Below are 13,033 nucleotides of genomic sequence, written 5' to 3' on the forward strand. Positions count from 1 at the left end.
ATGTAATGAAACAAGTTATATGAATTGTTGAATGTGAAACTGATGATGTGCCCTGTAAACTTTCACTCAATCCACAATAAAAACCTTAAATTTAAAAAAAAAAAAACTTGGTGGGGGTAAGTCCAGTTTTTATCCTATAGCACCACACAAGGACTCCGTTTAGCTATTGTTGTTGTTTAAGGGCCTTGGAGTCAGTTCCAACCCATAGCAACCTATATATGGTTTCCAAGGAGCAGCTTAGTAAGTTTGAACCGCCAACTTTGCAGTTCATACCGACCTTTTGGTCTAGTGCATTTTCCCACTGTGTCGCACCAGGAGTCCTACACAAAAATGTTGTTGTTATTAAATGCAATCAAGTTGGTTCTGACTCATAGTGACTTCCCATAGGGTTTCCGAGGAGTGGCTGGTGTAAGCTTGAACCACCAACCTTTGTTGTTGTTGGTAAGTGCTGTCGAGTCGGTTCCAACCCTTAACAACCCTGTATAGGGTTTCTGAGGAGCAACTGGTGAACTTGAACCGCCTCCATTGCAGTTCAAATGGCTTTGCAGTCTGGTGCATTATCCCACCTTGGAGCCTCATAAATTAAGGAAACGCAAATCCAAACCACAATGTGATAACCGCTAGGGTGGCTGTAACAAAAAGACGTAACAAGTGTTGGCAAAAATGTGGAGAAACTGTAACCTTTGTCCTTTGCTGGTGGCTCCTCAAAATATTACCCATGATAATCATGTGACTCCATAGTTCAGTTTTAGATGGAGGGCTTCAAAAAGCTCTAGAAAAATTCCATTAACAATAAGTTTCATTATTCCATGAACTTTTTGAAGCCCTCATATATACCCAGGATTTGAAAGCAGAGACTTTAAACAGGTTCTTACACAGCAGTGTTCATTGTAGCATTATTCACAATTGTCAAAAGGTGGCAAGAACCTCAAGTGTCCATCAGCAGATGAGTGGATAAACAAAATGTTGTACATACAGTGGAATATTACTCTTAGAAAGGAATGTAGTTCTGATACATGCTAAAACTTGGGTGAACCTTGAAAATATTAAGTGAAATAAGCCAAAACAAAAGGACAAACAGGTGTAAGAGTAGTTCCTGGGGTGGGGGCTGGATACCACCAAGAAAGAAGGGCTGGAAGTGGAGCTTCCAGTGTGTGCTTTGCATTCAGGAGCCCTGCACTGAGAACCTCCTGGATTCAAGGGAGGATCGATGCCTAAATACATGGTGGTCTCCAGAGATGTTGAAGGGTAACAAGGATGCTCCTAAACTGTCAGCCGCCCCCCAGGACTGGTATCCTGAACTGTGCGAGAATGCATTTGTTTGCTAAAGCCGTGTACTTGTGGTAGGTTTCTGTTGCGGTGGCATTAGATACTTAGACACCAAGGATCACCATTATGCCAACCTCTAGCGCCGCTAGTCAGTGCACTTTATATGTAGCTATGGTCAGAGAGCATGTTCTTCCTGGGTCTGGCTTCTTATGTACAATAGTATGACTAAGATTCGTCCATATGTTATGTAGCACTTGTTTATTCTCATTGCTATTTAGTATTGTATTTACCCATTCTTCTGGCATTTGGTAGTGTCCTTTTCTGGATTTCTTTTATGTTGTGGTCCATATGATCCATATATGATCACATTTTGTTGGGTATGTACCCTAGGAGGTAAGTTGTTGGGTTATATTGTGCATGTGTTTAATTCAGTAACAACTGCCATTTATGAGGGAGCTTCAAAACGTTTGTGGGGAAATTCCATAGTTATTCCATTTTTCCATGAACTTGTTAAAGCCTCCATTGTAGGTTTCCCATGTAGTTTGTACCACCAGCAGTGAATGAGGGTTCTACATTCTTGCCATAATTTAGTATTGTCAGTCATTTTAGCTATTCTGAGGAATGTATGGTATTATGTCATTGTGTGTATATGAGAGATAGAAGCCCCAAACGCCGCTGTTACCATCTAGAGGAAATCTGTTGGTTATATCAAAAAGACTGACCTCTACATCATCTTGCTTTGTTTAGGTCCAACCTAAACACGTGAAGGAAGCTTTCCGGCTACTGAATAAATCAATCATCCGCGTGGAAACACCGGATGTCAATCTAGATCAAGAAGAAGAGACCCAGATGGAGGTAGATGAGGACCCAGATGGCCTCAATGGTGAGATATTTGCTTGTTCAGGTCAATGTTAATATGAAGTCTATGCAGCTATAAGCTATAAGCTAAATACAAATAAATAGTTGATATGAAACAGACATGCATGAAAGTCACAAGTGAATTGTACTGAAATGGTTGTAGTTGGTGTCCTTAACTCCTTGGTTTCCACCCTTATTTGTGTTGTGATTTTGCTTTTAAATTAAAAAACAGAATATTTTTTCAAGTACCATAGAACAGATAAATACCAACTTAAAAAATTTTATACATAATATTGACAATTCATTTTGGAATCATGGAAACGGTATCTCCCATCCCTTGTATTCCTTCCAGATTAGTTTGTCTTTACTAATTGTGATACAGAAGCTCTGGTAGTGTAGTAGTTATGAGTTGGGCTGCTAACCCCAAGGCCAGCAGTTCAAAACCACTAGCTGATCTGTGAGAGAAAGATACGGGAGGGTATCTGCTCCCATAAAGATTTACAGCCTCGGAAACCCTATTCAGGGTCACTAAGCGTTGAAAGTGACTCCATGGCACTCTTATCACCACTACCAATAGTGCTTACAAATTTGCTTGTAATTTACCCCTCTCCCTCTTTTTCACGGTCTCCTGGTGTGGCACTGTGGGTTAATGCACCAGACTGCAAAGTCATTTGAACTGCAAGGTCAGTGGTTCAAGCTCACCAGCTGCTCCATGGAAACCCTACACAGGGTCGCTATGGGTTGGAACCAACTCGACGGCATTTCATAACACAACAACTCTTTCTCGCTACCATCACTTCCATTGTGATTCACTGATGCCCTGTATTGGGTTTCTGAGGCTGTAAATCTATGGGAGGGGTCCTGGAATGGCGGCCTTTGCTAGCTCTCTCAAAGCAACTAATGGGTTTGAAATGCAGATCTTGTAGTTAGCAGTTCAGTGCTTGTCCCATAACATCACCGGGACTCCAGTTTTCTCACTGTTGTTGTTAGTGCTGTTCAGTCTGTATAGGATTTTTCAAGGAGCCATGACTGGTGGGTTTGAACCACCAACTTTGCAGTTAATTAGTAATCCAGTACTTACCCTGCAGTGCCACACGAGGAATCCAGCTTATTCATGGCATTCTTAATACTGCATGTAACCACTCCCTTGTTTTGGAATGAGTTTTATAAACACTCAAGACTCAGATGATTAATTTTTCACTTAGGTCATGCTGACAGTCCTGCACCTGTGAATGGAATCAATGGTCATGTGGATGACATAAACCCAGAGAGTGTTCCCAAGGCCTCCTTAAGGCTGAGTTTCTCTGAATACTGCCGAATCTCTAACCTGATTGTGCTTCACCTCAGGAAGATGGAAGAAGGTGAAGTATACCTAGAACTGCTTACATTCGTAGTTTTGACATAAGCTGAATTCACATGAGGTGCTTCTAATTGGTAAAGATTGTAGTGTTCTGTTAGAAGAGAATATAAATTGTTAGGCAATCTCGCTTTAACAATGCAGATGTACAGCATATTCGCATACCTGCCAGTCTACCTTACACCTCTCATAATTTCATAGCCAAAGGTTTCTGGATCGTTCTTATTAATGTCGTTGGCCTATTTTAATAATCCGGAGAGATGTGAATGTTTTTACAAAAGCAAAAGTATTGCTGTTTACAATGGCTTCATTTACAATGAATAGACTCATGAGTATAATTCAGTGGCAAGTAATGGAGCTCAGAAGTCAGTATTACTCAAAGCCATTTTGTACTAGAAGTGGAAAGAAGTTTTTATCTTTTCATAGGTAATGATATGTACCTGTATTAGTGTAATGATATGTACACTGATACATGCCTACCCTTCACTGCTTTACCATGCTCTTCCAAGTTTCATATACCTGTTGGTCACAAAGCAGAAGGGAAAACCAATAAATCAGGGATTATGAACTTGCTATTGGATATTCTAATTTCAAAGTTCTGGGGCTGACTCAGTCTTCAGGCTTCTGGCCATATCCTAGCCTCACAGTATCAGACCTTTATAGAGGAAGAAAACACCAAAAACTGCCTTGGCTTACTGCAGATTTGATTCTGGTCACTTCCTCCAATCCACTGGAAACTGTTTCAGTTGTTGTTAAGTGCCATCGAGTCGGTACCAACTCAAAGCTACCTTATATACAACAGAATGAAACACTAAACACTGCCCAGTCCTGAACCAACCTCCCAATTGTTGACATGCTTGAGCCCATTAATGCTGCCATTTTGCCAATCCATCTTGCTGGGGGTCTTCCTCTTCTCTGGCCCTCCACCTTCTCCAGCAACTGGTCCCTTCTGACAATATGTCTGAAGTATGAGAGACGAAGTTTGGCCATCCTGGCCTCCAAGCAAGGAGCACTTTGGTTGCACTTATTCCAACACAGATCTGTTGGTTCTTTTGGTGATTTATTTATTTATTTATTAAGCTTTTATTGTGAATTTAGTGATAATTTACATGGGAGAACATCGGTTTTGCACTTATCGTAACAAATTTCATTTCACTGCAATGATTACAATCCCCTCCATGCATCATCAGTCAAAACAGTATTTGCTTCTAGTCCCTCTTTTTTTAAGTGGGTTTTTTGTTTTGTTTTGTTTTGTTTTTGGTACACAGAAACACTCAGGGATATGTAATCATTTAAACAACCAAAGAGCACATTCTGTAAGCTTGCCTCCTGCCTACCAGTACCCAGTCCCTCTCTTTCCATGAGTCCAGAGTCCTTAGTCCAGGCCATGGTACTTTGAATATTCTCCTCCAACACCATAACTCAGATGCATCAATTCTTCTACGGTCTTCCTTATTCACGGTCAAGCTTTCACATTCCTATGAGGTTATTGAAAACACCATGGCTTGGATTAGGTGCACCTTGGTTCTCAAGCTAACATCTTTGCTCTTCAACACTTTAAAAGGTCTTGTGCAGCAGATTTGCCTAAAGCAATATGTTGTTTGATTTCTTGAGTGCTGCTTCCGTGAGTGTTGATAGTTGGTCCAAGAAGAATGAACCATGATAACAGATGTCAGGTTTTTAGCTCCATTCTTTTCTCTCAACAGAAGATTTGGGCACTCGCGTGTTCTTGTATTCACAGTATACTTCATATTCTTTTCCTCATTCATGGAACCAAGATACCATTTTTTATTAAGCACTCTAGGCACTGTCTTCATTCTACCACTAAATTCTAATGGGTCTTGAAAGAAAAGGGATACTGTTGCCACAGCCAAGAATTCATTCTTGCCCCTCAGGTGTTCTCCAACACAGTGAGCAGACCTTTAAACCAAGGAGTTGCTGCTATTCACCCAAGAGGTTTGACCAAATCACTATAAAATTTCAGCACAGCCATTATAATAGTAAAGCTAGAATTTTTCCATTTAAGTTTTGCTGTTCAATTAGTAATTGCTAGAATTAAAACTAAGTTGAATTTTTCTTTTATTAACACTTTTATTTTGTGAGCAGTTACTATGCTATCTGGGTCTCAGCTTCTCTTGGTAATTTATATGACCTTGGAATTTTAAGACGCGGAACAATTAAATAGGTATAGAATAAATTGTTTTGCCTTTTGTGTGTGTGTTTGGTGGTGGTGGTGGGGCTCCCCTATGGGTTTCACTTCTCAACTGACTTCAGTTCCATCTTTCAAAGAACAGTTATATTTAAGATGTGCTACTTGCTGTTGCTTCGTTCCTAATTTAGCTTTTAATTATTGTTCACAAACATTTTCATGTGATGAAGCAGAAGAGCATAAAGACCTTTATACTTGGAAATCTTAATATGCTTTATATGTAACTTGTTTCTTTGCATCTTTATTAGGTTTTTCTCCTCTTTGGGGTAAAGTGAGGTATCTTTTAATACAAATAATATGACAGGTTATTTCGGGCTTGTGCTGGCACACTGCCAACCTTATTTCAGTAGATGTACTTTCTGACAGGTTGATGGTTATCTAATCTGTACATTACCTTGTGTATGCAAACTCCAAGGATTGGAAATACAATTTTCTAGAAAAGTAATCCCTTTAAATATATTTTTTTGTTGCAGAAGAGGATGAGTCAACATTAAAGAGAAGCGAACTTATTAACTGGTACTTGAAGGAAATTGAATCTGAAATAGACTCTGAAGAGGAACTCATAAATAAAAAGAGGATCATAGAGAAAGTCATTCATCGGCTCACTCACTATGTATGTATAGAACTGCACCTGCTACAGTTTTAGCGGGACAGAAGTTCATGGCTTTACATCTGTAGGTTCATTAGTGAACAGTCTCTTACTGTCCATTTATTTTAGTCAGAATTATAAGATGCAAAACATGAATAATTCAGAGCAAGTAAACAGCATAATTCTTCTGCTAAAATAAGCAGAACTTAAATCTGGAAAGTTAGATCTGGAGTTTTAGGATTTGGGTGTTTTGATCACTTTTCTGCTTTCATCTTCCTTCTCTGTCTCTCTTGCTTCACAAATCCCGCGGCTTTTCTTTTTTCTAACCTCAAGGAAGTTAAGACTACCATTTTGTCATAGTGTAAATTAAAGAGCACAGAATTCTTGAATGAAGGGTTAAAGAAATGGAAACACTGCCTTCAGAAGTATATCCACCTAGATTGATGATAATGCTGAGAAGCAGTAGCAAATCTTGTGAGTGTGTGTGTCTCCTATATTCCCTTCTCTCCACTGCCCCCACTTGTTCTGGTGGTCTTCCTACAAGTCATGTCAGTCTAGGGTTTTGTTGCCTTCTTTCTTTTAGAACTATGCTCCGGTGGTGGTGGTGGTGGTGGTGGTGTCATTCGCTTCCCATTTAGAATAGCATCCAGTCTCGTACACATGGCATGCGGAACCTACACAATTTAACCCTGTCTGCCATCTTCACCTCACTGCACATACTCCCCCACCCCCCAGCCACACTGCCCTTGTTGCTCCTCCTTAAATGCACCAAACTTGCTCTGTATCTCTTTCCTAAGATGCCCTCCTCCATTTTGATACCTGCTAAAAACCTCCCACAGAGAAGCCTTTCTTGCTGTCTAAAGTGGCTGTCAGCATATACCCTTCTGTGTTTTTCTTCATGGTTTATATTTCATAGCAGGATGTTCCTTATTGAGGTGTTGAGCTTGTCTTCATCATTAGACTAAACTGCATGACCTACAGGTATGCCTGGCTCATAGAGGAACTAGATAGTTGTGGAATGGTACACACTTGCACAATCTTAAAATTTCAAGTGCGTCTTCGTATCCCTTTAAAACTGTAATGTGCCAGGAGAGCTTATGAAAACAGTATCTGTTGAGCATATATTTCTTCATGTGTCAAGGAGGATTTATGGGATGAAATAACCAGCATTCAAATGGGAACAGGCTTTGGCAAACTTGATGTTATCTTAAGGTATAATCTTTTTTCTAAAAGTTTTGGGGAGGGGTAGGTAGCAAACACTAAGTAGAAGGATCAGATGTGCTCCTACGGGCCCTGGTTGCTAAGAGGTTACGAGTTGGGCTGCTATCCTCAAGGTCAGCAGTTTGAAACTACCAGCTGTTCCACAGGAGAAAAATGAGGCTTTCTGCTCCCGTAAAGATTTACAGCCTCAGAAACGTACAGGGTAGCTCTGAGTCAGAACCAACTCCACAGCACATAACCACCACCACCAGGTTAGCAGACACCCAGTAGAAGAATCAATATGCTCCTCTCGGCCCTTTCTACTTCTGCTAGGAACCTGACAGCAGATGTTTGTGCTTCACAGGATCATGTTCTCATTGAGCTCACCCAAGCCGGATTGAAAGGTTCCACAGATGGAAGTGAGAGCTATGAAGAAGATCCCTACTTGGTCGTTAACCCTAACTACTTGCTAGAAGATTGAGATCTTGAAAATAACTGGCCTGAGCCAAGAATCTCTCTCTGCCTCCTGCATGGAGCCCTGCTAATAAGAACAATACTTTAGGAAGAAAGTTTCTCTTAACAAGAACAGAGTTGATGGACTTAGTCACATTCCTGCCATATGTTTTTATGCCAACAGGCTTCACCAACTTCTGTAGTGTGGTTCTTGTCCTTTGAGGCGCAACATATGTTTTTATAACTAAGCCTTTATTTTTCATGTGTAGGAAAGTCTGTCTCTTACGGTATATGCTATTTTATTGAAGAAGTAACTTTTTATTGCCAACCACTGCTCTTATTCACCAAAATAAAATACCTTGTTCTGTAGTGGTCTGTTGGATTTCTTTCTGTTCAACTTTGATAACAGTTGTTGCTTCCATAACTTGTGAATGTGAATCTTTCCCTTTTTGTTGAATTTTAGGGTGAGGGGATGAAAGAATGGCACTGTGGTTGCTTTTAGGATTAGGTTCTGTGTGGAACCTCATTATTAGAACTAATTCATAAGAAGACTAAGGAGCCTTGCAGGTAACGTCAAGATTACTTCCAGTTCTTTTATTACTTAAAAAGGTAGTTTGTTCATTGTTCCCACTCACCCTATATGCTCATAACTTACATGTTCTAACAGTAATTTCTCAGAATTGGTTTCCAACCACTTTTTCAGAAAAATATGTTGGTTTTTATATTGCAATAAGTTATTTCCAGATTTTATGACTTTTCCTCCAGGAAGAATTATAACTGTTGATGATACTAACAAATAGTTCATAATGTAACAGTCCCTATTAGTACACTCTCGACATCAGATTACATTTTGGGACGTGTAGAGCTGTTAGGGAGTGAATTTTTATGTGACATGTGAGTTCACAAATAGTACCATTTCATGCTCCTGGCTCATAAACACTCATGCTGTAAATGGATAGAGAAACTAGATTATGAACAGGTGAAGAGTATATGGCGCCAATCTGACTAACGAGGGTACTCCAGCAGAGTCCTTGACTTGGTAATGGTCTAATCTCAGGTGCAGAATCACACTCCTTGTGGACAAATAACCAGGCCAGGATATCAGAAGATCAGGACATTCCAGTGAAAACCCAGAAGACAACAAGACAGTCCTCTTGCACGTGTGTTAGGAAGCACTCCCTATACTGACTCCTTGACCCAGAAGATGATGAGGTAGGTCCTTTTAGAGAAAAAGTACTGACAGGAATTGGAACCTTAAATTAACCAAATATCTGCCCAAAGAAAATTACAAACTCAGGAAAGCCGACAGGTTCTTTAATTGGGTACTTGGTAGTGCTGGGAGTGGCAAAGTAAGGCAAGTCATTATGACAAAAAAGTCAGTTTTTGTTTGAATTCATGTTTGAATAAGTGCTTACATTTCCATATGCCCCCTTTGTCTCAGGCAGGTCTTTTAGAGAAACATAACCAGGGACACATCTCTCTCTGTATATAAAGAGGGAGTTGAGTCCTGGTATGGCGCTGTAGTATAACCATGTGATTGCAAAGTCGGCAGTTCAAACTCAACAGCCACTCAGAAACCCTACACAGGGTCACTATGAATCAGAACTGGCTCAGCAGCATGTAACATATATAAAAAGTTGTTTCTATCAAGGAAATGGCTCATAATTATAGACTTCCAGGTCACCAGCTGAACAGAGATCAAAAGAGTTTTTCCTGTGTGTTCATTATACTGGGAGCAGGGCACACTCTCAAGGAAACATCCTTTCTGTTGATTGGTTGCTCATTTTATATTTCACAAGAAAGCAAAAATACATGGTGCACATGTACAAAAAATACATATTCATGTAAACATCCAAAGGGCGTGTTCTGCAAGCCAGTCTCCTGCCCATAGATAGGTACACAGCTTTACTCAGTCTGTAGGCCTACAGCCCACAGCTGCTGTCTCTCCATGTCACTACGTTTGCCACTATCTCTGCCATCACTGATTTTCTAGGTAGGGATCTCACACTCTGCTCATGCTGTTCCTTCGTGATGGTCCTGGGATGGGATCATCTGTTCCTGCTTCTGAGATGGCTCCTTTTAAACTTAGCTCTATGGCCTTAGTTTTGACAGTCACAATACTGCTAACAATTAGAATTAAAATAAAATCCCATCAGTATCATCCCCCACCCCCTTTCACCAGATCCATCTGGAAGAGGAAAGCTATCAACTGGGGATTCTCTCACCCCACTCATTCTGAAACTAAGCAAGCACACCCATGAAAGCCACTTCATGCCTTTATGTTAAGTGCTGTCGAGTCAGTTCCTACCCATTGTGACCCTTATAGGGTTTCCAAGGAGCTGGTGAGCTTAAACCGCTGACCTTGTAGTTCAAACGACTTTGCAATTCAGTACGTGAACCCACAGTGCCACACCAGGACTCCCCTATACTTTTATATCCCCCCTATTTTTAATAGCCAACATTTAAATTACCCATCTCTATCAATGGTGTGTCACTGTGATTAATGCGCTGTACTGCAAGGTCAGCTGTTCAAGCTCACCAGCTGCTCCATGGAAACCCTATACAGGGTCACTGTGAGTCAGAACTGACTTGACTGCACTTAAGAACAGCAATCAACCCAGTACACTAAAGAGACAGCATATTCCGTGATCTGAAGAATCTTCAAATCCAATTGAAATTTTGAGCAAGTGCATCCATAAGCACAATTCCAGTCCATCAAATTGTAGCAAGTTACACTTGCTCACAGTATCAAAAATGTTTATATCTAGTTGGGTTCTGGTCAACTCAGCCCTAGCCATGCAAGCTAGGTGAAATGGGTACCTCCTACAAGTTTGAGAGTTCACACATGCCAAACAAGCACTCCAGTAAAGCTGGCCCCTTCACTTTGAACCCTGGTCCGCAGGAGCTAGGTCACTGCCCAGGGACTCCAGAGTATATGCAACTCCCTAAACTTAAGACCAGTCAGCCCTTTCTCTCATCTCTACGTCAATGGGTGTCAATATAGCACATTTCCAAACTCAACCCATCTCATTGCATTTCCTCAACTTCCACTCAACAAGTAGACCCAGGGGGTCACCTGTAAGCATACTAGACAACTCACAGTTTCTTTTAACTTTCAGTCCTAGAAGGGGGTTTTCTCTGATGGGCAGACTTTTCTTGCCTTTATGTCTCCAAGACAGATAAGATAGCTTGCTTGAAACTCAAAAAGCCAAAACAGCCCAGGTTTTTTCTGCAGGTCTTTCTTTCAGTCATGAATCTCCTGTTCTAGCAGTTCTGGTTGATGTGCATGTCTTTTCAAATGCAAATGTACCAACTCTGAAAGTTTGGCTGGGGCTCAGGATTCCACCAAAGATCCCATATTTTTCTTGTTAAGTGCCATCGAGTTGGTTCTGACCCATAGTGACCACATAGGGTTTCTGAGAAGCGGCTGGTGAGCTTGAACCACTGGTGTTCCAAGAGGCTTTGCAGTCCAGCGCATTAACCCACAGGGCCATAGTCTTGTTACAAAGGATTAAAACAAAAAGCCTATTTCTGGGCAAATCCTAACTCCTCTTTTAGGAAATCCAATCAAGTATAGGCCGGTTTACAAGCTATCTGTGATTATAATTCCCAATATTCATTTCCATCATATGGTGCCGTGAATTTATTGGATATGGATTTTGTATCCACGTTTTAATTCCCACCAAGTGATTGGGTGGGAGCATGCAAATAAGGCAGGATTCTAAGGCTGGGATTGCTTAGTTTTGCCATCCAGGTAGTTATAAGAGGAGCCATCTCAGAAGCAGGAACGAGCTATCCCAGGATAATCAAGAAGGAAGAGTATGAGTGGAGCATGAGATTCCTACCTAGAAGAGCAATGACAGCAAAGGCGGTGGCATGCAGAGACAGCAGCTACAGGCTCTAGGCCCATAGGTGAGTAAAACTGAGTACCTATGGGCTTTCAGAATGTGCCCTTTGCACATTCACAGATTATGTGAATAGCTAAAAGAGCTTTGTAACATTTGAATGAGCTGGGCAGAGGCCAAGGGGCCACATGGTTGAGAAGCCAGACGAGTAAGGTGTATCTGCAGTTCAGCAGAGAAGAGGCATGCTTTACTGAACATCTGCATCCTGAGTTGTTTGTCTCACCTTTGTGAAGCCAGGGGAATAAGAAAAACCAATATCCATAAGGCAATCAAGCACCTTTTAAAATACACTCAAGTGCAATCTTTTCTTCTCCACCCATAGATAAACCCCATTCATATGCTTATGGTCGTGGGCCTCTGGCTGGTGGAGCCAATAGATCCTAGCCCCCTATCTGCCACTAGTTTAATCAGGGTGACATCTGCTTTCCTCTACTGTAGAAGCTGCTTTTCTCCCCTCAACTAAAGCATTTTATCTGTTACATTCCTTTCAGCTGTTGTAGTGGTGGTGGTGAAGTGCAGTCAAGTCAGTTCTGACTCATAGTGACCCTTTATAGGATTTCCAAGGAGCAACAGTGCGTTTGGACCCCCAACATTGTAGTTCAAACTGACCTTGCGATCCGGTGTTTATCCTACAGTGCCACAGCAGGACAGATAACAAAATCCAAAGTAACCATCTAAAAATCAAAAGTTTCCCTTTCCATGCCCCTTGGTTCTTTCTCTTACAAATCCTCAAGCTTCCATGAATCTGGAGCCATTGCAATGAATCCCACTCCTGATGCCAGCTACAAAAACCATGTGAGGGCCATGTCTGACTTCCTCAGACTTCACAAGGGAGAATGAGAACCAAATTCAAAATCAGCCGAAGGCAGATTCCTATGGTGTGGAGGTCAGACATGTCTCCACCATACAACCTTCTTTACTTGGGGAACCAGAGTCGTCAGTGTCTTTAAAATAATTCAGACTTACGTCACAACTGTAAAGGTACAAGTATTGTAATAGTTGTTGATCTTACAGTAGTTGATCTTACAGTCCAGAAACAGGACCCTAGAACCATCAAGGGAACAACACGAGTGGAATATGGGGCCCTATCCAGAGAAGTGGTAGCACCAGAGAGGGAGGCAGAGATGAGGACATGGAGAGAGAGCAGCTGGGGACTCGACTCACGAAAGAGAAAGACTGAGTGCTCATGGCCA

The 13,033-nt window shown here is 41.2% G+C and overlaps 1 protein-coding gene across 1 annotated transcript in view; it reads left to right on the forward strand.

The window, feature by feature from the left end:
- Positions 1–7,963, forward strand: part of MCM6 (minichromosome maintenance complex component 6) — a 53,891-nt gene extending 45,928 nt beyond the window's left edge. Inside the window, exons 14-17 of the mRNA XM_006834576.1 lie at positions 2,017–2,152; positions 3,333–3,488; positions 6,167–6,306; positions 7,847–7,963. Of these exons, the coding sequence (XP_006834639.1) occupies positions 2,017–2,152; positions 3,333–3,488; positions 6,167–6,306; positions 7,847–7,963 (549 nt within the window). The remainder of the gene's footprint in view (positions 1–2,016; positions 2,153–3,332; positions 3,489–6,166; positions 6,307–7,846) is intronic.
- Positions 7,964–13,033: the final 5,070 nt, after the last annotated feature.

Source organism: Chrysochloris asiatica, unplaced genomic scaffold (assembly GCF_000296735.1).
Source record: "Chrysochloris asiatica unplaced genomic scaffold, ChrAsi1.0 scaffold00012, whole genome shotgun sequence".
Classification (NCBI taxonomy): Eukaryota; Metazoa; Chordata; class Mammalia; order Afrosoricida; family Chrysochloridae; genus Chrysochloris; species Chrysochloris asiatica.